The 27201-nt window shown below is 35.4% G+C and overlaps 1 protein-coding gene across 1 annotated transcript in view; it reads left to right on the top strand.

Moving 5' to 3' along the window:
- The first annotated feature begins 10895 nt into the window (after positions 1-10895).
- The window catches only part of LOC148949453 (pikachurin-like), a 293057-nt gene continuing 276751 nt past the window's right edge, over positions 10896-27201 (top strand). The window contains exon 1 of the mRNA XM_089093487.1: positions 10896-10974. Coding sequence (XP_088949613.1) covers positions 10896-10974 — 79 coding nt within the window. The remainder of the gene's footprint in view (positions 10975-27201) is intronic.

The raw sequence follows: 27201 nt of genomic DNA, 5'->3' as shown, positions 1-27201 counted from the left end.
TATATATGTCCAAGTATTGTGTAATAACTTACACAAGTATTTTTTTTTTAATTTGCAAAACTAGATAGGATATTTAATCCTATAGGATACTGGTTAAAACTTAAAGCATTTAAAAAAATAAAACACAGTATATATATATATATATATATATATATATATATATATATATATATATATATATATATATATATATATATATATATATATATATATATATATATATATATATATATATATATATATATATATATATATATATATATATATATATATATATATATATATATATATATATATATATATATATATATATATATATATATATATATATATATATATATATATATATATATATATATATATATATATATATATATATATATATATATATATTTATATATATGTATATATATTATATATATTTTATATATTAACAGAAGTTATGCTGATACACAACTTAATTGTTAAAAACAAATAATAATTATGTACTCTAATAATTTATTTAATCACTGCAATATTTATTCTTTGTACAACTTTTAAATAAGCCATTCAAAACTTTTATCTGATAAGTCTTAACAGCAATTTAAAATATAAAAAAAAAATCTTCCCTAACTAATAGATTTATAAACTATAATTGATCACTGCGATTAGCCTCCATATAAGGGCTTGGAAATAGTTCATATAACATGACTTTGCTATTTACATTTCTATAAATTTTTTATATATATTTTTTTTTTACGATAACAATTCCATATTTATAAAAGTTTTCAAAATACATTCATAACGGTATATATTTTCCTAATTACATTAATACAACTATATAACTTTTCCATATATGACTATATACATTTCCTTATTTTTGTTTTACAACTTTGGTTCTATTTCGAACCCCTTGTGTCGCTAACTGTCATTAGCTTACTATATGGCTGTTTGTTCATTCAAACTTTTGAGCATTTTAATTTTTTGAATTTTCAGGTGATTGAGAAAGTTACAAAAAAAAATGTATTTGTCTGTAATCTCCTTTTTTCAGCTTTAATGTCCTTTTGGGATAAGGCTTCATTTACAGCTTAGATCTGATAAGTTAAAAATTTTAGCTGTTCACCTTATACCTGTTATGCCATTATCAATTGACTCTTGCCTATACTCTGAAGGTTTGCTTATCAGGGCTGCCTTCTGGTAGCTCCTTATAACGTTTCCAGGTCCTCTTGTCATGGGCTACAGCTAAAAGGACTATTATGAACCTGCACACACAATAATTAATTATTTATAGTATTGCCAAACTTTTTGATTTGTGGCCACAGTTTTCTCTTGGGCTATTCTTTTATCAAACAAAGTGGCCCTTCTGCAAAAAAATATACCTGGCCTTCATGCCACACAGTAATCTATTTTTAGACATACAAGTGACAATGACTATTTTCATTTTAGCTCCCATTTTTTAGTGGTCTTGTCTTAGGTTTCGACTTCAACTTAGGTTCTTGAGGCTATTATGTGCCTTGCTTTTAATTTTCTATGCCATGATAGTCATTTTTTTGAAAACGACTCCCACATAAAAGAGCAAATATTTTTCCTGTCTACTTGGAGCATTTCTCCAATATTTCTATTAATCTCGGCCGCCGTTAACCACTGTAACGGTGGCTCCGTAGTATTAATGCTAATTATTTGTACCTATTTAGTACAATTTTCATATTAGTCTCGTTCGGTCAGTTCAATATGTGCGTATAACAGAGTTTATCTGAGTCCATTGAGTTTCTTTTCCTTTAGTTTCGTCTGGTTATATTTTTAACTTAAACCCTTCTCTTTTTTTGATTCTTTATTTTAATGAAGCCAAAAGGCTTTTTCAAGTCTTTTTTCGCTTTATCAGTACAATAGGTCTTTTTTAAGACTATTTTTATATGTTTTATGTTTTTTTTCAATAACTTTAACAAGTTTTTATGCTGCTCGCCCTTTTATGGTCAAATTCATTATCTCCTTATTTTTAAGAAGTGAGGGGGGGGGTCTAATTTCGTAACCTGTATTTTTTTTACATTATTTGAATTTCTTTGTCCAAAAGTGTTTGTGTTAGAAAAGTACTGTATTTTATTCAGATGATTCTTAGAACATTTTGAATTAAGTCTTGCCCCGCATTTGCTAGTTCTCATTTCTTCATAAAAATGCAATTTTTACGACATACTGGTTACAAATTTTATTTTAGTTTTAATTACGATCTAATTTTCTTTGCCAAAGAGAGAAAATAATTCTCTTTGCAAGGCTACATAGCTTTGAATGTGATTTCCACTATCTGTGGTTTATTGATAAGCTTAAAAAAGGGAACTTTGTATGAATGAATTTCTGTTCATTACTGAAGTTTTTTTGTTGTGTAATGTTATATTTTATTTTCAAAGAAAAAGTGGATACGTTTAGTTTCTGTTAGGGTTCAACGGCCTTGGATTTGGGTGTTTGGGTTGGCACAGGGGAAAGCCAATTGTTTAAACTAGGGATCTCCTGTGCCAATTCGTTTTCTCAGATCCAATACATCGCTAGAGTTAAAATTATTACCTTGAACTACTGTGGTTTGCTTGTGACGATTTTCTTTTTGCATTTTGTCGTTGGCTTTTACCTCCTGGTAAGTTTTTAGGTTATAATTTATTTTTATATTGCTTTCCGTTTCTTTTATCTCGCACTTTTTTTTGCTTTCTAAGCTTATTCTAAGTTTCGCTTAAATCTTTATAGCGCTTAATTATTGTCTTTAATTTTTTTTTCTTTTTACCAAAAGTATTATATTAGACTATAACTAATTATAATAAGATTACAGTTAGATTTTTCATGTAGCGCGCACTTAATGTAAACTCTTGCTGTTTTTCCTATTATAATTATTTTAAAATTCTTCAAAAACAATTTTTTTCAAATTCGACTGGAAGTGTCACCTCAGGCAGAGGTCAGTAGATGCATTGCATGTACTTAACAACGAGATACCAGCAGTGATTGATCTCCTCCCAATTTGCTAGCTTCCAATGACCCTATTTCCGTAGTCAAACCTCCTTCGTTTTTTTTTCAACAACCCCCAATTTTTTTTTAAATATACATATCAAAAGAATTGCATTTGAATGCTTATTATAAATATATGGTGTTTATTAATTTTAACCTAATCCGTATAAAGTGAGGAATCTTAAAGTTAATTATTGTAGTATAAACTGTAACGTCCTGTGTACTTGTTTCCGTAATATTATTTCTATTTAGTTTCTGGATACAGTCTACTTGTAGGCTAATTTGAATATAAGGAACAATTGGCTTCACTCTATTTTATTTCTACTATCAGACCGTGTTTTATCTGATATACACTCTACCTGATATTCGACTAAACTCTAGTGATTTATAATCAGACTAGACTTGAGGATGATTCGTCATTCAGTAACCGTAAGAGCAGACCATAATTATCAATATTAGCTATCCCAAAAGGATGCATTGCCTTCTCTGTTTGTCTTAATGTGGGCTTATATTCTATGTAAACAAGCATAACAGTTTTCAAACACTGGCTTGTTTTAGGTGTACATGGCTCAAAAGCAGCCATTATTTAAAATTCAAATTTGAACTTTCTTGTGACTCATTTCGCGGAGCTATTTCAGAATTTGAACTTTTTCTAACACCATTATTCAGATGAAGGTCATCTGTGTAGGTAAAGGAGACCCTTTTTAAGACCTATCCCCATGCCTCCATTTTCTGTGATTAACGGTTTCTTTCATGGAATTTCCTGCCTTATGCAGACTTCCCATCACAGCTGGGTAACAATTTTTTTTCCCGTCTTTCAGTGACTTTTACTAAGCTTCCACATTTGTTTTCTTACTTATAAAAGGTTAATTTTCTCTTTTTTTCACCCTTTTCCTCAAGTGCTTTCATTAAAAATTCATATATCTTTTCCCTCCTTTTACTTGTGAAACTACAAAACTAACCTAGTATTCAGGTTAGCTTTAACAAAGGTAATTCTATTGATTATTACGTCATAAATTACCATATATTTGAAGCGTCTCTACTCCATAAACACTCGGAAATGGCAGCTTCTAGCCTATAATTGTTCGGAACACTATTTATGCGTTTCATTTGTTAAATTGTAGCAGTGTTGTCCTTGAACAATAAGTCTATACCCTGTACTGTAAGGCTGAATTAGAACCCTATTTGCTACTATTATGCCTAAAATTCTTCTGTTTCCACCAACTTTTCATTGGTCCAGCTAGATTTTTTTTTCTTTACGTATTATCTTTTGATTTTATTCTTTTAATTCGCGGTACAAATACTTTATTATTTATTGATGTACAGCACTACAACGTTACATTTATTACTAACACTAAAAAAACTACTAATTATACACTTACTTCTACTTGCTAAAAACTTGATACTGTATTTTTTTTCTATTTTATAATTCTTAATTGAGCCTTTTTTCCATTTTTTCTATTGTACCAAAATCTTTGAGGGTATACAAATCTATTTCTATTAGCCAAAGTTCGAGCAAAGCTGCTCGAAGTTTTGCTAATTCGAGCGCCGCTAAAAGCGAAGTCCATTTACTTTCCCTTTTTGACAAAGCCATTTCTATTTCAATATACAATTTTCATTTAGTCAACTCGACCCAGTTTTTCCAACTTCCACCAGTTGTGGTGATGTGTAATTTATGGTATTTGAGTGTTGTAGTCGTAGATGACTTTACTCTCCCTTTATAGGGGAGATAAACTCTGGCCCTAAGGTAATTAAACTTTGGTAGCGTGCCTTAGGCTATGACCGAACTAATGAGGCGTCCCAGCTGGGTATGTTCGAGGGGCTAAAGGTAGATTGTATAGAGGTTGTCTATAACACAATACTTTTATTCAGTTAACATATAATAATAACAGATATATATTTTCTACTGGGACTGGCTGTCCCAAGTAGAACACAAGTCTCGGAAAACTATAATAATATGTAATAGGATACTTAGACACTTACAATGATCCGACAAGATTCCAAGGTATTTCTGAAAACAATGGACCAGAGGTCAGTCCGGCATAAAATTAGTATCAGTCTCCCCCTTCCCATAAAATGTATCTTTTATACATTTTTATCAACCACACCTTCCTTTAACCAACCAACGCAATAGCTAAGAAGTGGTATATTTCTCAATTTCCCGTTTAGCATAAACTTGGCTAGATATATTCCTTATCTTAATAAAAAGTGGTATTTCTAAACTTTGCATTTGCGTCTTAATATATTTCTATTAAATTCATAATTAACTAAATAAAAAAGCTTTACCACATTGTCTTGTAAGAACTCTTTTGTATTTTTAAAAATTATATTATATTTTGTAGAAAATATTTGGAATTTTGTAAGAGCTATTACGTATTTTGTAAGAACTATATTGAACTTTGTAAGAACTATTTTGTATTTTGTAAGGAATATTTTTTTTTATAGGTTGAATTTGGTAAGAACTATTTGTAATTTTAAGAATTATTTTTGTTTTATAAGAACTATATTGAGTTTTGCAAGAATTATTGTTGTTTTATGAGAACTATATAAAATTTTGAAAGAATTATTCTATATCTAATACTAAATTATTTTATATTTAGTATATACAAAATTATTTTGTATATTGTGAGAATTATTTTTGTTTGGTAAGAATTATTCTGTTTTGTAAAGAACTAGTTTTGATTTTCTAAGAACTTTTTTACCCATTATTCTGGTAGCAACTTTTTTCTTATGTTTGTTTCGGTAATCTTTATCATTATCATACCGTTCCTTGCTCTTTTGTTTGGTTGTCTCAATTTTCGCTTCTCGATACCCCTGATCCGTTACATACCTCTGTTTTGCTATGTCATATTTAATTTTCTTAAATCCTGGATCATAAGACATCTTAGTAGCAATCCTTACGCGTTCTTAAGCTTTATTGCGTTTGGTGGCATTTTTATCTCTTTTAAATAAACTTTTGCGATATTTCAGGATGTTAGCTTTATTTTTTGTGTAGTAAAGTTTTTGATAATTAATTATTTGAATTGTTCTATTTTGAATTTTTTTTGTTTATTCTTTATTTTTTTCCTTTCACGTGAGACCATATGTTTTCAATGCTTAAAATTATTAAATACATTATACCACTTGTCGAGTAGCTAAAACCTAACAAAAAACAAAACTAATTTTAAATTTTCAGGTATTTCTCTTGTTTGAATTAAAAATTTTGAATTATTGGTTAGACACCATAAATATTTTTGCAGTTTACATAATAACTTTAGCGATTCTGAACTGAAAACTAAAATAAAAGAATTTGAATTTTTTCTTTGGAATTATAAGACAACATTATGGAGATACGTGCTTTACGGGTTACAAACGAAAAAAGTTTGGCTCCAGGATACAATAATAACTTTGAACTGAGATGAAAAAATTTTTGGTTCCAGGAGACAAAAAACAAAACTAATTTTAAAATTTTCATGTATTTTTGTTAATATCCGCTGTGTTAACATCTAATTTGTGTTTTCACTCTTGGTATTTGCCAGTCGAAATTCCCCGTGTGTAACTTGAACATTTACAGACCGTGCATGTCCCTGGACTTTCCTAAGTGATATTAGTGACCTTGGTTCTTGTTAATTGGATTATAGGATTTGTATTATAGTCCTGAACAGTGAAAGAAATAAAAGATGAAATTTTTAGTTCCAAATAGCTCATGTCTGACTCAGAGGAACCTCCTGAAAAAGACATAGATGTCTCACCTTTCCTGCCCTAAAAAAGAAACCTAACTAGAACCCCCTCGACTCCTATGTCTAAATCAACCACACATCTTAAGAGGATACAAGCCCTAAACATCCTTCAAGCTAAAAGTACCGGTGAAACCCCTGGCAAAAAACAAAAAATTATGCAATTAGATCACCCCCTACAGAACCCCAACCCGAGATTATATCACTCCCTGATGATTCCCAACCAATTGAATCACTACCAAGCTCTTTAGATGAGCCATACTATTGCATTGTGACCATCAAGAAAACCGATGGTCAACCCTTAACTAGAGATCGGTTAAAGGATATTAGAAAGCCTATATTTTTACTAGCTAACTCAACTTTTGAAGTAGTTTTCCTGAAAGATGGTCTCATAGATCTTTATTTTACCTCTCACAAGTCCGCGGATTCAGTCCTTTGAAGGTCCAAGGAATTAATCGTTGAGGGTTCCAAAATCTTTGCCATTTCAAAAGAAGTAGAAAAGTCGTATAAATACGTGGTTTATGGTGTTGACACCGGTATACCAATAGAGGAATTTACAGCTGAACTAATTGATTCTTCGGTTCATCCCGTCTAACCAAAAACAGCCACAAGACTCAGCTTGAAAAATAATGGTAAGCTTATATCCAGTCGCTCAGTGCTCATTGTATGCAAAAACGAGTTGCAAAGAGAAGTTTTTTTTGTATGGTATGGCCCTTCACCATAAGTCCTATAAACCAAAGCCCTGACAATGCACAATTTACCTACCTCATGGTTATAGCAAAAACAATTGTACATTGTCGTTGTCGCAAGTCATCTATCCATATATTTCTCAGTTCTTCATGGTCTAGGTTATTCATTTGTCCTATAGGTATTGTGAATCTGCTGAAAACGCCTTTTGAAAAAAGACTCATGACACTTGGTATTTTATACTTAGCTATTTTTCTTGTGTAACTTTGCCTGCATCACAGACACTAAAAACGATACAACCACTACTGAGGCCAATATGGCGTATGTAAGCTCTTGAAAGGTGCTCATAAAAATAAAGTCACTCACAGATTATGTTTTGGTCTTGAGAAGGCATGGGGGATGTCAGCCCTACCTATGTTAATTTTTGCTCGTTTTGAATTTGACTCGGGTATATATTGTAATTTCTTTTCGTTTTGGGTTTCATTTACTTATTGATAGTAATTTGTAGTAGTTCTACACTTAGAAGATTATCTGACTTTGTATCTGTTGATTTTTGGTTTAATAGAGCTCTTTACTTTTATTTGAAAAACTTTTTTTGTGGAAAAAGTTTTTTAAATTAATTTTCCAGAAAACCTGTTTTGTTATATTAGCAAAAAAAAAACGACTTCTCGTGTTTGGGTGGTGGTGTCTGAGTTCTTATACATTTCATTTTGGAGTGTTTAACATTTTACAGTCATGCTGACATGCTGTTTTGATTTTTACAGGCATATTTTGCTTGAGCATATTAAAAAGCTTTAAGTAAAATACTAGTAAAATCGTAAATTGTCAAAACTTAAAGTAAAATCGTACGTATACGCCCTTCGGTAAAACAATCATAGGCAGCGCAATAGCGCTGCCTAAGTAAAGAACGATGTTGGCACAATGTATTATTTTTTTTTTTTTGGTTTCCATACCAGGGCACTTTGTATCGAAGGAGTTGTCGTAGAAACTTGGAAAAGGGCTCATTCAATTGGGAATTGGAACGGATAGTGCCCTTTTTAATAGTCAAAATTGATTGGAAGGCAACTAACATCCTTTCCACGCCCACCATTTCCCCAAACACATCCAATCAAAGTTTTGAGAAAGCCATTTTGTTCAGCGTAGTTGATTTCCAGATAGAAATTATATTTTTGAGGAGGACACTCCCCAACAGCCCTCAGGGCAAGGGTATTAAGTTATGCCCTGGGGGCATATAAGAACGATGTTGGCACAATGTGTTATTTATTATTTTTTCCTTTAGACCAGGGCACTTTTTATCGAAGAATTTGTTGTAGAAACTTCTAAAAGGGCTCATTCAATTGAAAATTGGAGTGGCTTGTGCCCTTTTTAATAGTCGAAAGTGATCGGAAGGCAACTAACACCCCATCCACGTCCACCATTTCCCGCAACACATCCAATCAAAATTTTTAGATAGCCATTTTGTTCAGCCATGTTGATTTCCACATAGAAATTGTTTTTTTGAAGGATGATTATTCCCCCACGGCCCTCAGGGCAAGGGTTGTAAGTTATGCCCTGGGGGCATATAAGGTTTTTATATAAGGCGTTGTCGCAGGAACTTCAAAAAAGACTCATTTGATGGGAAAGTCAAAGGGCTAGTCTCTTTTTAATAGTCGAAAGTGATTAGAGGGCAACTAACCCCCCTCTCACGCCCACCTTCTCCCCAAACACATCCAATCAAAGTTTTGAGATAGCGATTTTGCTCAACGTAGTTAAAAGTTCTGGAAATTAGGTCTCTGAGGATGACAACCCCCCCCCTCCATGTTTTTTAGGGCAAGGGTTGTAAGTTATGCCCTGGGGGCACACAAGGTTTTTATAGAAAGCGTTGTCGTAGAAACATCAAAAATGGCTCATTTGATTGAAAATTGAAATGACTGGGGCCCGTTTTAATAGTTGAAAGTGATTGGAGGGCAACTAACACCCCTTCCACGCCCACCATTTTCCCCAAACAGATCCAATCAAAATTTTGAGATAGCCATTTTGTTCATCGTAGTTGAAAGTTCTCTAAATTATACCATTGAGCAGGACACTCCCCTTAGTCTTCAGGGCAAGCGTTATAAGTTATGCCCTGGGGGCATATAAGGTTTTCATTGAAAGCTTTGTCGTGGAAGTTTCAAAAAGGGATCATTCGATTGGAAATTCAAAGCGGTAGTGCAATTTTCAATACTAGAAAGTTATTGGACGGCAACTAACCGCCCTCTCACGCCCACCACTTATCCAAACAGATCCAATCAAAATTTTGAGATAGCCAGTTTATTCAACGTAGTTGTAAGCTCTGGGAATTAGGTCTTTGAGGATGACAACCCCTCCCCCTCAGAGCCCACAGGGCTCTGAGGCATTACAAGTTATTACAAGTTATGCCTTGGGGGCATATAAGGCTTTTATTGAAAGCTTTGTCGTAGAAACTTGAAAAAGGGTGCATTTGATTGGAAATTCAAAGGGCTAGTACGCTCTTTAATAGTCAAAAGCGATTGGAGGACAACTAACCCCCCTTTCACGCCAACCTTTTCCCCAAACACATACAATCAAAATTTTTAGATAACCATTTAGTTCAAAGTAGTTGAAAGTTTTTGAAATTAGGTCTTTAAGGATGACAACCCCCCACAGCACTCAGGGCAAGGGTTCTAAGTTATTCCCTAGGGGCATGATCTTTAATGAATCAATTAAAAAAACTTTTTCCACAAACTAAGTTTTTCAAAGAAAAGTAAAGAACTCCATTAAACCAAAAATGAGCAAAAAATAAAATCAAATAATCTACCAAGCCTGAAACTACGACAAATCAGTATCGATAAATAAATGAAGCCCAAAAAGAACAGAAATTAAAATAAATAATCGAGTCAAACTCAAAACGAGCAGAAATTAACATGAGTAGGGTTCAAAACCCCTATGCCTTCCAAATGCCAGAACATAATTAGCACTTTACTGAAAAAATACAAATGAATGTGAATTGTCAGTTTAATATACATATACTGATATTTAGTAATCAAAATGTTTATATTATTTGATTTATTAAAGTTATGAAAGTAAACACATTTATATTTTTAATAGTAAAGTGCAGATTATGTTCTGGCCTAATTAATCTTATATATTTGCTACTATCACTTCTATGTTAAATTAATATTGTTATTATCATTTTTTGATCTTTGCCAATCTTAAATAGTTTTATTTCCACAAATCTGCCAAGTCTTTGGCAGTCGTTTGTCTGTATATTTTTTCATTCTCTGGAAGGGCTAATTTTTCTAATTATCCAGCTAGACTCTCATCTAGGACAACGAAGAAAAAGTGTCTCATTTTCCACCGTCCCACCTTTTAGTGTTTTAACGGCTTTCATTTATTCGATACATTCTTTTGTGTCGCTAATTGTTCAGACCATCGATCGTTTTCCAGGGGCAAAATGACGATCCCCTTCGCTAGCCTTTCTAGCAATCCCCAGTACTAGGTAAAGATTCAGTTTCAGTTCTTTCGTGGAAGAGACAAGTTTCATTAAAAAAAATGTGGACTTTCTGGATTAAGGTTTGGATTTTAGTCACTGGGACTTTTGCAGATTTGCAATTTGAAGCGGCATTCCAAGGTGAGGATTAGCTATTTTCCATTAATAGCGAAGGAGTGAAATTTGAATTACGTTTGGTAGGTAGAGAATTTTTGGGACAAATGTAAATTGTAGTATATTTTCCAAGTAGGAGCAGAGGAGTCTTCGGAGAGACGAGGATAAGGCTCTACCAGGTCTTATTCTCTTTTTTGCAAAAAAAAAAATCGTGGTTAAACATCTTGCGTGCAGTATGTATTGATTGAGTACTGAATATGCCGTTGGCCACCTAATTTCTTAGACATCTCCCCCCCCTCCCAAATTTGGGTCTAGTATAAACTCTTTACTGAAATTGACTAAACGCTGTGACTTATAGCTGTCCTTGAATACTAGCGATTTTGCTCTGTTAAGTCCAAGACCACCAATTCTCCTTCGAAGAAGGCCTCAAAAGATGGAAAGCGCCAATGCCATACAAAAACTGGGCCTGAGAGATGATTTATTTCAAATTATCTTCCGGCTGGTAATAATTTTGAACTATATTTAATAGTCACCGTAAAGTAGCTGCAATAAAATGATACTATTTGTCTAGTTTATGTTGCCGTTGTTATTACGGTGCGTTGTCGTTAATTCTTAAATGCAAATTCATTGATACCTTTTCCCTAAGAGTGCTATCCCATCAAAACCATTTTGTTCATTCTAGATACATTGAATAGATCCATAGGGAGGATCCTGGGTAAAAGGAAGACTAGAGCACTTCTGAAGAACTGACGCCGCCGATAATGTTTTTGAAATTGTAATTTTATTCGAATTCTTTAGAATAGTAATTTTTATTAGAGGAGAATTTCAAAATATAGTCTGGGTCTCCTAAAAAATGACGTCAAATTGAGGTAAATTGCATAGGAATCGTCATTTTTGAAAACCTCCTAACCAGACCATTACAGTCCCCACCTTGAACAACAAGGAAAATAATGTTTTTGAAATTGTAATTTTATTCGAATTCGACTGAATAGTAATTTTTATTAGAGGAGAATTTCAAAATATAGCCTGGGTCTCCTAAAAAATGACGTCAAATTGAGGTAAATTGCATAGGAATCGTCATTTTTGAAAACCTCCTAACCAGACCATTACAGTCCCCACCTTGAACAACAAGGAAAATAATGTTTTTGAAATTGTAATTTTATTCGAATTCGACTGAATAGTAATTTTTATTAGAGGAGAATTTCAAAATATAGCCTGGGTCTCCTAAAAAATTACGTCAAATTGAGGTAAATTGCATAGGAATCGTCATTTTTGAAAACCTCCTAACCAGACCATTACAGTCCCCACCTTGAACAACAAGGAAAATAATGTTTTTGCCTGAGTAGCACTAATGCGTCTCCCTTTTTTGTTTAAACCTATGACAAGGACTGGTTTTAGAATGTGTGGAGAGGGCTCATTTGAGAGGGAAAAAACTCTGATGACTTTTTAAGTAGCAAAATAAATCGTGGCACAGTAAAGTTCTGTTTCCTGCCATTTTACTTCTGAACACGAATTTTGGGCCAAACAGGGCCAAAATGCAAGGGAATGGGAATTCTGAGATAGAAAATTTAAATTTTATGGTATGAAATCGTTAAATGGAAGGTCAAGATATTCCATCTTGAAAACTGAGGTAAATCGCTGTTTTCATACTACTGTTATGTCTTCTTTTTTCGCGTTTTTTCTTTGGGGGTGATCGTATCTAACTATTGGTCGACAATTTATCTCGAAAGGAGCTCATTTGAGCAGAAATTGAAAATTCTAGCGCCATCCTTAAGTCATAAAAGAGGTTGCGCCCTGACAAAGTGTTATATTCTGTCACAAGAAGTAATGTTGGGCAAAGTGGGTCAAATCCTAGTGAGTGAAAATTCTGAGATAACCAATATATTGAAAGCTACTCAAAAATTATATATAAAATCCATAAATCCCTAAACTATATCCCTCCAACGGAATCTCAAATCGTTTTTACAGTTTTCCTTATATGTCTTTCTTTGCGTCATCCAGACAATGCTCTTCAACGTGTCCTTCAATTTTGTCAAGTATCTCACTTCACCCTTTCCCCTTCTAAACACCACCGAACTTTTGTGAGCTTGGACAAACTTTGGGATTTTCATACATTTTTAGTTTCATTTATTTTAATTTAAAAGTAATGAATACAGAGATGCAACACTTTGGGATTTTAAGATGGCCAAGATCCACGAAGAAACAGCCAAAAAATAAACATGCCATTCGTTTTGCCCTTCGAAAATCTATCTGAATATAATAATTGCTTTCTTCACAAACATCAATGGTTAAGGCTGATTAAAAAAAGGTCTTAGATAAATGAATAAAATATCACTTATTCAAAACAAATCCCTTCATAGGTGCCTTGGATAAACAAAATGCTTTCAGGAAAATCTTTCGTTAATATTTTCAAGAAAGTAGTTCGGCTAGATGGTTGAAAGTGTCAGATATTCGAATAATTGATAATTGAACTAATTCTAGAAAGTTTTGTGCGATGCTATTTTCTTTCAAATAATGGACAAAGTTTGTCTGGAAAGCCATTGTTATTTAAAAAAAAGATATACGCCATTCATACGGGGATCGAAAGATTTTTTTTTCTTTTGCTGCTTTAATAAACCCCGCCTTTTTTTTGCCATTCTGGCAAATTTGCTTCCCCTCCCCCTTCTGTGTTTGTACTGGCAAAAGGGCTTATTGCTTATAGGCCTTAAAAGGAAAATTAGATCTTTTTTGGAAGAACTTGAGTACGTGAATTTGATTTTAGTTTGTATAGCAAATTAAGTTTTCCTGGTATTATACACTAAGTGAGTAAACTTTATGAGGCATAGAAAATATAATGCAACTAAGTCATCATAGGTAACGCAATAGCGCTGCCTAAGTAAAGAGCGACGTGGGACGATTTACTATTTATTTATTATCATTAATTTTTTTTTTGGTTCGTTTTTTTTTTACCAAGGCACTTCGTATAGACGGAGTTGCCGTAGAAACTTCGAAAGTGATTCATTCGATTGGAAATTGAAAGTTATAGTGCCCTTTCTAAGAGTAAAAACTGATTGGAGGGCGACCAGCCCCTCCTCCCATCATTTACCCAAACACATCCAATCAAAATTTTGAGATTGCCGTTTTGTTCAGCATAGTTGACAGGTCCAGTAATTATGTCTTTGGAAATGACAGCTCCCCCAAAGCCCTCAGCGCAAGGGCTATAAGTTATGCTTGTTGTCCATTAGTAACATGTAAATTTTTATGCAAGGGGTGGTCGTATAAACTTCAAAGGGGGCTAAATTGATTGGAACTCAGAAATTCTAGTTCCTTTTCTGAGAGTTAAAAGTGTAGTCAAAACTGTTGAGTTTTCAAGCTCCCATCTTTAGAAATGTCGAATTTTGAATTTTTTTGCCAGGAGAAAGATCTGGGATGCGGGTTTTTTGTTATTTTATTGTTATTATTTTCTTTTCTTTTGTTCTTCCCAGGGGTGATTGCATCGAACCAATGGTCCTAAAAAATTGGAAGAGGGCACATTATAGCAGAAATAAAAAGCTCTAGTGCTCTTTTTAAGTGACCAAAAAGATTGGAAGGCAACTAGCCCCCTTCCTACAGCCTTTTTCCACAAAGTCGTCCGATCAAAATTTCGAGATAGTATTTTCGTCAGTGTAGTTGAAACTTACTTACTTACTTAAGGCTCCTGCCACGTTGAGGGTGGCGCAGAGAGCGTCGCAACTCTGCTCCTCCAGGCTGACCGGTCTACTGCTATTAATGGGGCCTCTTCGACAGCGATGTTAGCTATCTCAAAGATTTTGTTGAGGCTATCCTTCCACGTTGTCTGAGGTCTGCCCCTCGGGCGAGACCAGCCATTAGCTTTAGCGTCAAAATCGTAGACTATTCGGGCTGGGGTTGTCGTCGGCATACGCAGGAGGTGTCCGAACCATCTGAGAGTACGGTGCGCTATTTGGACGGAGAATGGCACTTGAGAGGTGAGTGCGAGCAACCTTGCGTTGCTTGCGAAATTGTCCCATCGAAGTCCCTCAATCCGACGGAGCTGTTTTGTCTGGCAGACGTCTATCATGCTGAGGATTGTTGATTTGAGAGGGCAGGTTTCCGCTGCATAGCGGAGGACCGAGCCTATAGATGCATTATAAATTCGCATGTTCTTGCGTCTAGGTATATGTGGCATTCTCCAGAGATTCTTGAGCCTTCCGACGGTAGACGAGGCTTTTGAAATTTAGCTGCACACTTCTTCCACTTTAGAACCGTTTTTAGACAGCACAGAGCCAAGATAAGTGAAGTTTTTACAACTTCAACAGGAGCTCCGCAAACAGTTATGCTCTTAGGGGGCGAGACTGGGCTTGGGGGCTCAATTGCCATTATTTTCGTCTTAAGCCAGTTTATTTTCAGCACCACTTTTGCTGCCTCTTCCTGTAGGACTTCCAGAGCGTCAGTCAACTGGTCGATCGAGTCAGCAACAAGACCAAAATCATCTGCGAATTCAGCGTCCGTCAGAACGCGATCTCCAAACTGCAGACCAAAGGGCAGGCGATTTGTTGTTCGTGTCATGACATGGTCTATCACGCAAATGAACAGTTCCGGGGCGGCGGCACACCCTTGTCGTACACCATTTTTGATGCCGAATGTCGTGCTCCGTTTGCCGTTGACTTGGACGCAACTCACGGTCTCTTCGTAAAGCTTTTCAAACAACTTGCAGTATTTGTCTGATAGACCAGTTGATCGAAGTATCAGCCAGAGCGAGTTGCGATCCATCGAGTCAAAAGCAGCCTTGAAGTCCACAAAGGCTACACATGCTTTCCTCCTGAATTCTTTCGTCTTCTCAATTAACTGGTGCATGGTAAAGATTTGTTCGACAGTGGATCTTCCGGGTGTTAGCCCCGCCTTCTGGACTCTCCTCTTTCTCCTGAGAATACTCGTTCATCTATCCAGCAGGGTCATAGCAAAGAGCTTTCCAGGCACTGAAAGTCGCGTTATGCCTCTGTAGTTCGAACAGATGCTCTTGCTCCCCTTTTTCTTCCATAAGGGCAGGATTATACCTGTTCACCAGTCCTTCGGGATCCATTCTGTGCGCCAAACCACAGAAAACAGTATATGGAGCCAAAGTGGCATCGCCGGTTCGGCATACTTCAGGAGCTCAGCAGATATTCCACATATGCCTGCTGCTTTGTTGTTCTTCAAATGTTTTACTGCTGTGTAGATTTCTGATGACGTGAAAGGAGTTTCTGTGTCACTTGTCAGCAGTGCCTGGGTGCTGGTGGCTAGGCTGATGAGTTCCTGGTCAGTCTGCGTTACGGCTTCGGCGTTGAGGAGGCCCGAGAAGTGGTCTTTCCATCGACTGACCTGGGCAGCTTCGTCACTGAGTGGCTGACCTTCCACAGAGACAACACATGCAACCGAGGGGGCTATGTCTCCTGTTAGATCACGGAGATGCTTGTAGAGACTGCCAACGTCACCTTTCATGGCTGCACCCTCTAGCTCATGTGCCTGTTTTTCCACAAACAGTTTCTTGTCTCGCTGTATCAGTTTTTTGCAGACACCATTAACGCTTCTATAGGTTAGCATGTCGCCAAGAAGCCTTAGCTTGCGTCTCGGTTGTATGACATAAAGCGTATCCGACTGAATCAATGGTTTATTAGCTCGCTTTTCCGTCCAACATTTTCTGTTGCAGGTTGCAAAACATTATTTTCGAACAAGAGCGATGCGTTTTTACAACTTTCAAATGGCAGGAGTGCGTCGAAGCGGTTTGAGATATCAATCGCATATTTCGACCGTATCTTCTGATCACAGAGGCGAGAGACATCGATCTTGGCAGGTCTTGGTTCTGAGCGATGGGCTTTGAGCCTTAGTCGCATGTTAGCGACGACGAGGCGATGGTCAGTGTTTCCAATCTCAGCTTCCCTATACGTCCTGCAGTTACTGATCAAACACCTCCATCTCTGTGACACGATGATGTAGTCGATCATTTTTTTGGTATGGCCGTCATTGCTGTACCATGTATATTTGTGAATGTCCTTCCTTTAATATGTTATTCGTAATCACAAGGTTGGGCATGCTGCAGAGTTGTAGAAGCCTTAGACCAGTGTTATTTAAGGAATCCGGAGTAATTGGTCCAATGACTTGTCGCCATAAGTTGTGTTTGTCGCACACAGTTGCATTAAGGTCACCCAGGAGCATGACAATATCGTGCGGGGATATCTTAGACAATTCATTCGTCAGGGCAGAGTAGAAAGTGTCCTTTGTTTCGATGTCAGCTTCGTTTGTTGGGGCATAACAAACAAGGACCGTCATTTTTCCTTGCTTGTGATTGAGTCGAGCATTAGCGATTCTATCCGAGACAGGAGTGAATGACAATAGACACTTCTTGGATTTGTCATCAAGAACTAGTCCGACTCTAGTAGTTGAAAGGTCGAATAATTATGTCTTTGGGGGTAACATGACCCCCATGGTCCAACGTTTTTTGTGTTTTATAATCATTTATCTATTTTTCCAGGAGTGATTTATTTATCTAGTTCTTGATTTGAAAAATATTTAATTTTTTACAGTTATGAAGTATAAATATATCAAATATATTGGTTTTGATATTCAAAATTAAACTAAAAATATTGAACTAAACATTTTTATTTGATTTTCTTAATCTTAGTTTTAATGTTTTACTTTGAACAAACTACTTTGATTATGCGTTACTTTTCATAAACAGTTAATTCTAAAGACATTAAATATTTTGGTGTTTGATAACCAAGTTCAAAATTGTCGATATTGTTAAAAAATATCCGTCCAACGCTTCGGCATTGCTCAACAGAACTGAATGCTGGGAGTTTATATCTTATATTTTTTGTAAGTAGGCTATTGTTTTGTGGAATTTTTTAATCAATTACGTTTTCGACTTTTATATACGTTTGCTTTAATTGACATACTTGTTTCATTGCCTTTAGAAAAATAATTGTCTCTAAACTTCATTAAATAAAAAAAAATCGACTGAAAGTAAGGAGCAACATTAAAACATAAAACGAACATAAACTATTACGTATATGAGGGGGTTTGTCCCCTCCTCAATGTCTCGCTCTTCATGCTACAGTTTTTCGGCACCTTAAAAAAAGTTACTTATTGTTCTAAATAAACGACCCCTGTGTTTCAAGAGTTGTTTTTAAAGAATTGACACAAAATTTAAACTTTTGCGTAAAGAACGAGGGGTTAAGGAGAGGGCAACACACCTCATATACGTAATAATTTCTGTTTGTTTTAAGTTTTAATGTGGCTCCTTACTTTCAGTTGAAAAAAGCTGGTTTATTTCATTTAATTTCCGATCGTTTCTTCAATAAAGCCAGGATACCTGGCTCCACCTCCACGGTAAAATCCCCTTCCCCACAGAAATATCCTCTGGACAATTCAGTCCTGGCGGAAATTTACCCCAGACAATTACCCTTAACATCTCCACGCCTAAAATCGGTATAGAATAAGCAAGACATATAAAGAAATTTCATATAGGAATTCAGACAAATTCACCAAGTGTAAAATTTCCCCGGAAAAGCTCACCCCCTGGAAACTTCCCTATCCATAGGAAATGCTTCCTACGTCAAACCGTCCCAACAAAAAATTCTTCCTTCCCTCCCCACCTAAAAAATGTATGCATATTCCCAATAACAAATAAAACAATGGGTACATTTTATAATTTAAAATCCTTTCCCCAGGGGCCTTAGAGGGTCACTTTATCTCTAAAGACATAGCTATTGGGCCTTTCAACTATACTGAAGAAAAAAGATATCTTAAAATTTTGATCAGACGATTTTCAGAAAAAGGTACTGTGGGAGGGGGCTTTTTTGCCCTCCAATTATTTTGCTCACTTTAAAGGGCACTAGAACCTTTCTTTTCTAATAGAATAAGCCCTATCTCAACGGTCTAGGCCCGCTGGGTCGATACGATCACCCCTGGGAAAAAACAACAACGAATAAACACGCATCCGGAATCTTTCTTCTGGCAAAAATTACAAAATTCCACATTTTTGTAGATAAGAGCTTGAAACTTCTACAGTAGGGTTCTTTGATACGCTGAATCTGATAGTGAAATTTTCATTAAGGTTATATGACTTTGAGGGGGGGTTTTTCCCCTTTTTTAGAAAATCAGACAAATTTTCTCAGGCTCAGAGCTTTTGATGGGTAAAACTAAACTTAATGAAGCTTAAATGTTTGGAGTCAGCATAATAAGCCAATTTTTTTTATATATATATATATCAATTGGTATCAAAATTTAGTTTTTAGTTTCGGTTACTATTGGGCCGGGTCGCTCCGTACTTACAGTTCATTACCACGAACTGTTTGATCAAACAGTTAACGAACTGTAAGCAAGGAGCGACCCGGCTCAATAGTAACCGAAACTCTAAAAAACGGAATTCTGATACCAATAGATATATCAAAAGAATCATATTTTTATGTTGATTTCAAATATATAAGTTTCATCAAGTTTAGTCATACCCATCAAAAGTTACGTGCCTGAGAAAATTTACCTTATTTTGGAAAAAAAGGGGAAACAACCCATACAATTCATAGAACTTTAATGAAAATCACACCGTCAGATTCAAAGTATTAGAGAACCCTACTGTAGAAGTTTCAATCTCCTATCTGCAAAAATGTGGAATTTTGTATTTTTTGCCAGGAGAAAGATCACGGCTGTGTGTTTATTTTTGTTCATCAAGTATCATCAAGTTTAGTCCTACCCATCAAAAGTTACGCGCCTGAGAAAATTTACCTGATTTTCGAAAAAGGGGGAAACACCTCCTAAAAGTCATAAAACCTTGATGAAAATCAAACCATCAGATTAAGCGCATCAGAGAACGTACTGTAGAGGTTTCAAGCTCCTATCTGCAAAAATGTGGAAGTTTGTATTTTTGCCAGAAGAAAGATCACGGATGCGTGTTTATTTGTTTTTTTGTTGTTTTTTTTTCAGTGGTGATCGTATCGACCTAGTGTTCCTAGGATATCATGGGAGGGCTCCTTCCAACGTAAATTAAAAGTTCTAGTGCTCTTTTTAAGTGACCCAAAAATGGAGGGCAACTAGGCCCCCTCCCACGCTAATTTTTTCCCAAAGTCACCCTATCAAAATTTTTAGATAACCATTTTGTTCAAAATAATCGAAAAATATAATAACTATGTCTTTGAGGATGACTGAATCCCCCACAGTCTCCGGGGGAAAGGCTGGAAGTTATGAACATTGCCCGATGTTTACATGTAGTATTGGTTATTGGGAAGTATACAGACGTTTTCAGGGGGGATTTTTTTCGTAGTGGGGGGGGGGTCGGAGGTTCTGAGGGAGGATATTTCCATGGAGGAAGTTTTCATGGGGGAAGGAACATTGCTATGAAGTGGGCGTCGGATTTCCCAGTATTATTTAAAAAAAAGCGACCAGAAATTAAATAAAAAAACAAGTTTTTCAACTGAAAGTAAGGAGCAACATCAAAAATTAAAACTAACAGAAATTATTACGTATATGATTGGGTTCACCCCCTAGTCAATACCTAGCTCTTTTTTTTTAATACTTTCATAAGAGCTATTTTCCTGATCTAGTAATATAATCTGAGTTTGCTATTTTTTTTAATATTTTTTACTTGGCTTTCTAAATTAGACTTTTTCGTGCAAATTCCATTTCAACTTGTATGAGGAAACGGTAAATACAAGTTTAATAAATTTAACACGGACTTGTAGAAGATTTTGAAAGGAACAACTTGACTTTTAAGTTTTTTTCCTAATTAGTTCAAAAAGACATTTTGATCAGTTTATTTAAAAGTTGTTACCATCAGTTTTATATTAGTAACTCCAAAACTGTTGCATATTTAGTTTCAATAGGCGGGCATAATTACCGGTTTTCATAAATACCCATTATTTACATCTTCTTAAACCCTCTTTTATAAATCCAGTCACTGCTATAATCGTCTCCCGGGATGAATATTTAAGGATCCCAGGAAAAAACACTTCCGCATCACCTAAATATTTCAATCTCAAATCTGAAACCTGGCACACCGTCAAAAAAAGGGGCAAATTTTCTTCCTCCATACCACATAAAGAGCAAGTATAACATGATGTCGGGCCCTGAGCATTTCTTTCAAATACTTTAAATCTATTGTTTATGGGCAAACCATTTGCTCGGACCTGGAACCACAGACGTAGGTTTTCCGGTGGCAAATTCAGCTTAAAATAGTATTCTAGTCCAAAAGACTCAGGGCCCATCATATTAGCCATGTGGTGGATTTCCGTTTTCATTGCGTTTACGATATTTAAACTGTTTTTTTTTTTTTTTTGGGGGGGGGGGGTTAGGGGAGGGGAAGGCACATAGGTTAGGTTAGGTTACATATTTAACATATGCTCTGCTTAACCCCCTCCCACCCTAATGTGCAAATATATAGCCCAAATTTGTTTCTAAACTATTATATATTCATCATATTTTATTTTATTTCCTTAGCATTAACCGAACTTGACTTTTTAGAAGTGACCATATAACGCACCAGTACCCATAAAACTTTACAGTTTCATGAAATGTAATTAAACAAATAGAATAGGATTTTCAACTAAAGTAAGGAGCAAGTTTAAAACTTATCATAAATATAAATTAATCTGTATATAAGGGGGGCTGCCCCCTTCTCAACACCTTACTCATTAAACAAAAGTATTTTTAGTGCCTTGAAAAATCTTATCTTTTCCAATTGCAAATTGTCTGAAAAAATTTGGAAAAAAGCCAAACATCACACTTAAGAGTAAGGAGCTAAGGAGGGGACAGCCCCTTTGTATTAAGAATAATCTGTTCAAATAGGTTTCGAATCTGTTCCTTGCTTCCAGTTGAAAAGCTTTTTTTTTAATTTCGGATTGTTTTCCAAATCAACCCCAGCCCTAACCAGGATATAGTTTGAGCTACCTGTCCCTTAAATCGCTGGTTAATTGCTTTTAAAATGTGTAAATCAATAATTGTAAATGCCCTAGTACCGTCGTACGTTTAAATTTTGGATAAAATTTGAATATACTAAAAAAATTAGCGATGAATAGTAATTTTGGTAAAAAGTCCATGGTAATATTATTACAAAAGAATTTCGGTTGGATAAAAAGCAGGATTATTGTTTGTATGGATGGAAATTCTGTGACAACACAACCTCTGCAATAGGATTTTCTTATCGATAAATACATTGCATACATTTGTTTAAATACACTGAAATACTTTATATAAATAGAAAAAGAAAACAACACCATTTAAAATTGCTGAAAACTAAGTTCCTTGCAGTATTTGCCACCCAAAGAAATTTCCTGGCCTGGCTGATGATGACCTGCCTTGCCTTTTCCACCTCTGTGCTGTCCACCTCTGTGCTGATAGAAATCGGAATGAAACATTTTAGCTGTATAGAGAAACCATTTAATCAATTCCTAACCCCCCCCCCCTACCTCTTTCAACATTTATCTGAAGCCTCGCGACGAGTAAGCAGTTTGTCCATTAAAATGTACTTTTTTAGGAATGTAATCTACCCCCACCTAAACAATGACTCATCCCCCCTCAATTGCAGATCGCCAAAGATACCCTAATTTCATTACAAATAAAGCAAATCAACGTGGTTGAATCCAGTGCTGCCACTGTGGGGCATTACTTCTTTTACAACTGGAAAGCCTAAACTATAGTTATTCATACTTTTGAATCAATTAGCTTTTCATAATTTTAAACTGACTGCAAATTCATCCTCTTCGGGATAATGTCGCAGTTTTGTGCCCTAAAATAGCAAGAAAACAAGATTTTCCCTGGTCCAATCCATGGGCGCCCATAAGCTGAATTCCAGGGGGGGGCAAATTTCGTCTAATTGCTACTTTTAATGCTATATAATATAAATCTCAGAACAAAAATATAAAAATACGTCAGCATCATTCCGCCAGGGGGGGCAAGAGCCCCCCCCCCCTGCCCCCCCATATGGGCGCCCATGGTCCAATCTAAATGGTCACTTTAAAAAGAGCTTAAAATTTACGTTTGAGTGAGTTCCCTCCCAATTATCTTGGACCTTCAGTTTGATACGATCATCCTTGGGAAACAACAAAACAAATACACATGTTTCCGTACTGGTACATTATACGGACACTTCCATATACTGTTAAAGAAGTCAATTTTGGTTAATACAAATGAAATAAAATAGGATGAATATATAATATTTTATAAACAAATTTGGGCTATATATTTGCGCATTAGGGGGGGGGGGGGTAAAGCATAGCATATATTAAATTCTTAACCTAACCTAACCAGATACCCGGTTATAATGGTTTATGAACAAAATTATAAGAATTACATAAATGGTAAATCCCAAATTGTAATTTCAACATTCATATTAGATCACCGTTTCACTCAATTCCACTCTAACAACTGTTTTAGTACCGGGTATCTGTCCCGGTATCTATAGCATCTCTTGTCTGACATTCCATATACAGTATATAAAAGTGTCCGTTTGATGCACTAGTACCCATGTTTCTTCTGAAAAAAAGGTGTTTATTCACGATGTTTCTTCTGAAAAGAAGCGAAATTCCACATTTGGAAGACTGGAGCTTAAAATCTCTACGGTAGAGTTGTCTGATATGATGTATCTAATAAGGAGGTTTTTAATAATATCGCTTCCTTGTTTTGGGGAGGGAGGGAGGTGTATTTTGTTTAATTTTTCGTGCGATTTAATTGCCCTTTTATTTGAGGGTTTTTTCCTAAAAGTATTTAAAAATAAACTTTTTCCTACGAAACAAATTCCTGAAATATATTCCCTGTCACCAAACCACCACTGATATTTTGGCGTCCCCCCCCCTTGTAAAGTTTTCTGCCGGCGCCCTTGACCTTTATGGTACCAAATTGCTTATATTTTAGTTTTTACTGTCTATGTTTTTATTTTTTAGTTTTTACTTATTTTCACTTGATTTGGGAAAATTTGTCTCCAACTTTACCCCTCCAGGCTTTTGACGAAATTAAGCTATTGGCAGCGTATGAGGCTATTTCTTGTTTTGTTAGATTAAAAAGAGACAAAGCTGAATTACAATATTAATATGATCAAGAATTGTTAACAGGTCAGGTTGGCCGAGTGGTTAAGGCGCCAGACTTAAGATCTGGTCCCCATACGGGGTCATGGGTTTGAACCCCACACCTGACAATTTTTTATGTACTTTTTTTCTTGCATCATGTCTTGTGATTTCACTAAATAACTTCTGTAAAAGGATTTATGCGGAACCTAAATTGTTATGCCCTTTAATAGATTAAATAAAAAAACTAGTTTTTTTTTAACTGAAAGTAAGGAGTGACATTAAAACTTAAAACGAATAGAAATTATTCCGTATTTAATAATAATCTGTATTTAAAGCCATATACAAAAAAGACAAATACTAAAGAAAAATTACACTTCATTTGACATCCTTCCCATCAATACAAAATTTCCTACTGCAACAATATAACGGGGAATCCTAGACCTCATTAACTCACAAAGCAGCCTATCTTCCCCGTCCTGGATAATTGATCCCCTTAAATGAGAGAGTTGATTACACCGGAGGAGGAAATGGCCCAGCCCATAATCATTTTCCCCACATCCCAAACAACTACACCCGGCCTCTGGACCTTCCCTCATTGTCCTTACAACCTTAGCATAAATTGGAAAACAATTTGATCGAATCTGAATCCAAATCATGAAATAATTAATAGGCAATCCCAGCTTGAAATAAAACTCCTGTCCAAAATTCTCTTTTACTTCTCTATACAAAGTAAGACTCCGAGATTTATCCACAGCTGATTGCCATAGTTGCACTTCTTGGTCTTCAAGTCTGGTACTAAATTCCTTGAAGAACTTTTCATGATCTTCTGGCCCTTTTCCCTTCCCCCACGAACTTGAAAATCTATTCTCATCTAATATCCTTTTGATTTGTGCTGTCCATGATGTTTTGTTACACTGAAGGAGAAGATCTTCATATGCTGCTCGGGCCAGTCTAGTCTGGGTAAGTTCGAGGAGTCTTAACCAAAATTTTATGATTTTGGTATATCTTTTCAATTTCAGGTTAAATATACCAAGATCACCTTTTAATACTAACGTATGTGTTGTATTCTGTAAGCCAAAAACTCGTTTATAATATTGAAGTTGAAGGGTTTCTAGTTGCTTTGCCGACTGATATCCCCATATTTCTGGTCTGTTATGTAGGATAGGCATAATTTTAGTATTAAATATATGTTTGTGGAGGCTTAGTTCACTTATTTCTGATGTTAGTGTGCTTCTGTATATACCAAATAATGCATTTCTTCCTTTTTGTGCCATTGTTGTAATATGACTCGTCCATTTTCCATTTTGACAAAGGATGAAACCTAAGTATTTGGCCTTTTCCACCACTTCCAGCATTTTTCCATCCAATAAAAATTGTGGTGCTGATTCCAAGGGTTTTCTGCTAAAAATCATGACTTGGGATTTCGTGACATTCACCTCTAGTTTCTTCTCTTGAAAATATTTTTCAAGGAGATTCAAGAGAGTTTGTAAATCATTCTTTGTCTTTGCCACTAATATAATGTCGTCTGCAAATAGTAGCATTGACATATTCAGATTTCCCATTCGGAGAGTAGGTGCCCATCTTTGTTGGAAATAAGAAACAATATCATTAATAAATATAGCAAATAATTTTGGCGAAGGTGTACTTCCTTGGCGCACGCCCTCTTTTGAGAAAAATGGCAGAGATATTCCCTTCCTAACAACTTTCACAAAACTTTTATTCAATGAATACATAGATGATAGAATTTGTATAAAAGGGATTGGTAGGCCTAGATTTAATAAAACATTAAACAATAAAACACGATCTACACGATCAAATGCTGTTTTTAAATCAATTAGGGCCACATATAATTTTCCTTTACCTTTGCAATGCTTTTCTACAAGAGCATTAATAACAAAAACTCTATCAGCTGTAGAATAACCTGGTCTGAACCCACCTTGTTCTTCTTGCAAGATTTGTTTCTCTTCTATCCACATTCCCAGCCTTTTATCTGTAATTTTTTCTTGGACTTCTCCAGCACTGTTTAGGAGGCTTATTGGTCTATAGTTATTATGTGTAGCAGAATTACCATTCTTATAAAGTGGGAAAATAAGCGAGGTTTTCCAGGTCATTGGCCACTTCCTCTTTGAAATTACTAGGTTAAATAATGAGGCCAAAAAAGGTAAGAGAGCAGTTCTAAATGCTTTGAAGATCTTCATAGAAATTCCATCGGGCCCGGGAGCTGAATCACCTCGTATTTTGTTAAGTGAATCTTCAATTTCTTCTGGGGTGATTGGGTCACATAATACGTATTCTTCCTGGTTCAGAGGGAATGATGTTTCTTCGCGGTCATCTAGACCTAATGCCTCCTGTAGGTGTATGTTGCTATCCTGGGTATCTTCTTGTAGTAGTTTGAAGTAATCGGGCCAAGTTTCGAGGGCCGGCACCTCTGACTGTAGGTCTTTTAGCCTATCTCTTTTTAACATTTTCCAGAACTCCCTACTGTTATTTTCTCTAAAGCACTTTAAAAGAGTGGCTTTTTCTTTCGTTTTATAATTTTCCTTTTTCCTTTTTATTAATTTTTTGTGCTCTTTAAGTAATAAAAGGTAACTTGTTAATGTCTTGATTTTTTATTAATCATACGGTGCATTCTTTACATTATGTAACATTTTATCCAAATTAACGCTACTGAATTTACATTCTTCGTCATAAAAACTTTCATTCTTTTTCTCGGCTTATTTTACTGATACCGCTTAAAATTTGTGAAAACCTATTCGCTAGTGTTTCCGGGTCGGCATTTGGTATCTCGGCCTCATACTTCAGATGGTCTATTTCTTTCGCTATGGGGTCATTAATTAATTTCTCATGGACCAGTATCTATTGTTCATGTGACCGATTGCAATTGATTCTAGGAGGTAAAATTGCTAGGTCCTTTTTTCCTCCTTTCTTATTTGCATACCTCTCCTCATTACTCCTCTCAACCGAACAATATTCCCTTCTAGAAATAATATACTCTACTTTAACTGGAAATTAGTCCGATCCTGTTCGATGTATCACTTTCACATTTAGGGATTCAATTTGGAGCCCAGTGTCAACCAATATATAATCAATCAAACTAAAGCAAGGTCCAGAAACACAAGTGTACTCACCTAAGCTACCATCCTCACCAAATCTCCCATTACCAATTGCCAAACCAGAACCTCCACATAGTGCAAGCAGTTTCCTCCCCCATGAGTTAACTCTCCTTTTTCGATCTTGGGTCTTT

This window comes from Artemia sp. Qi Xiang Cuo, chromosome 8, assembly GCF_049724085.1.
Source record: "Artemia sp. Qi Xiang Cuo chromosome 8, ASM4972408v1, whole genome shotgun sequence".
NCBI classification, from domain to species: Eukaryota; Metazoa; Arthropoda; class Branchiopoda; order Anostraca; family Artemiidae; genus Artemia; species Artemia sp. Qi Xiang Cuo.
Note: the sequence above shows the minus strand (reverse complement) of the source record. Positions and strands in the feature narration are given on the sequence as shown.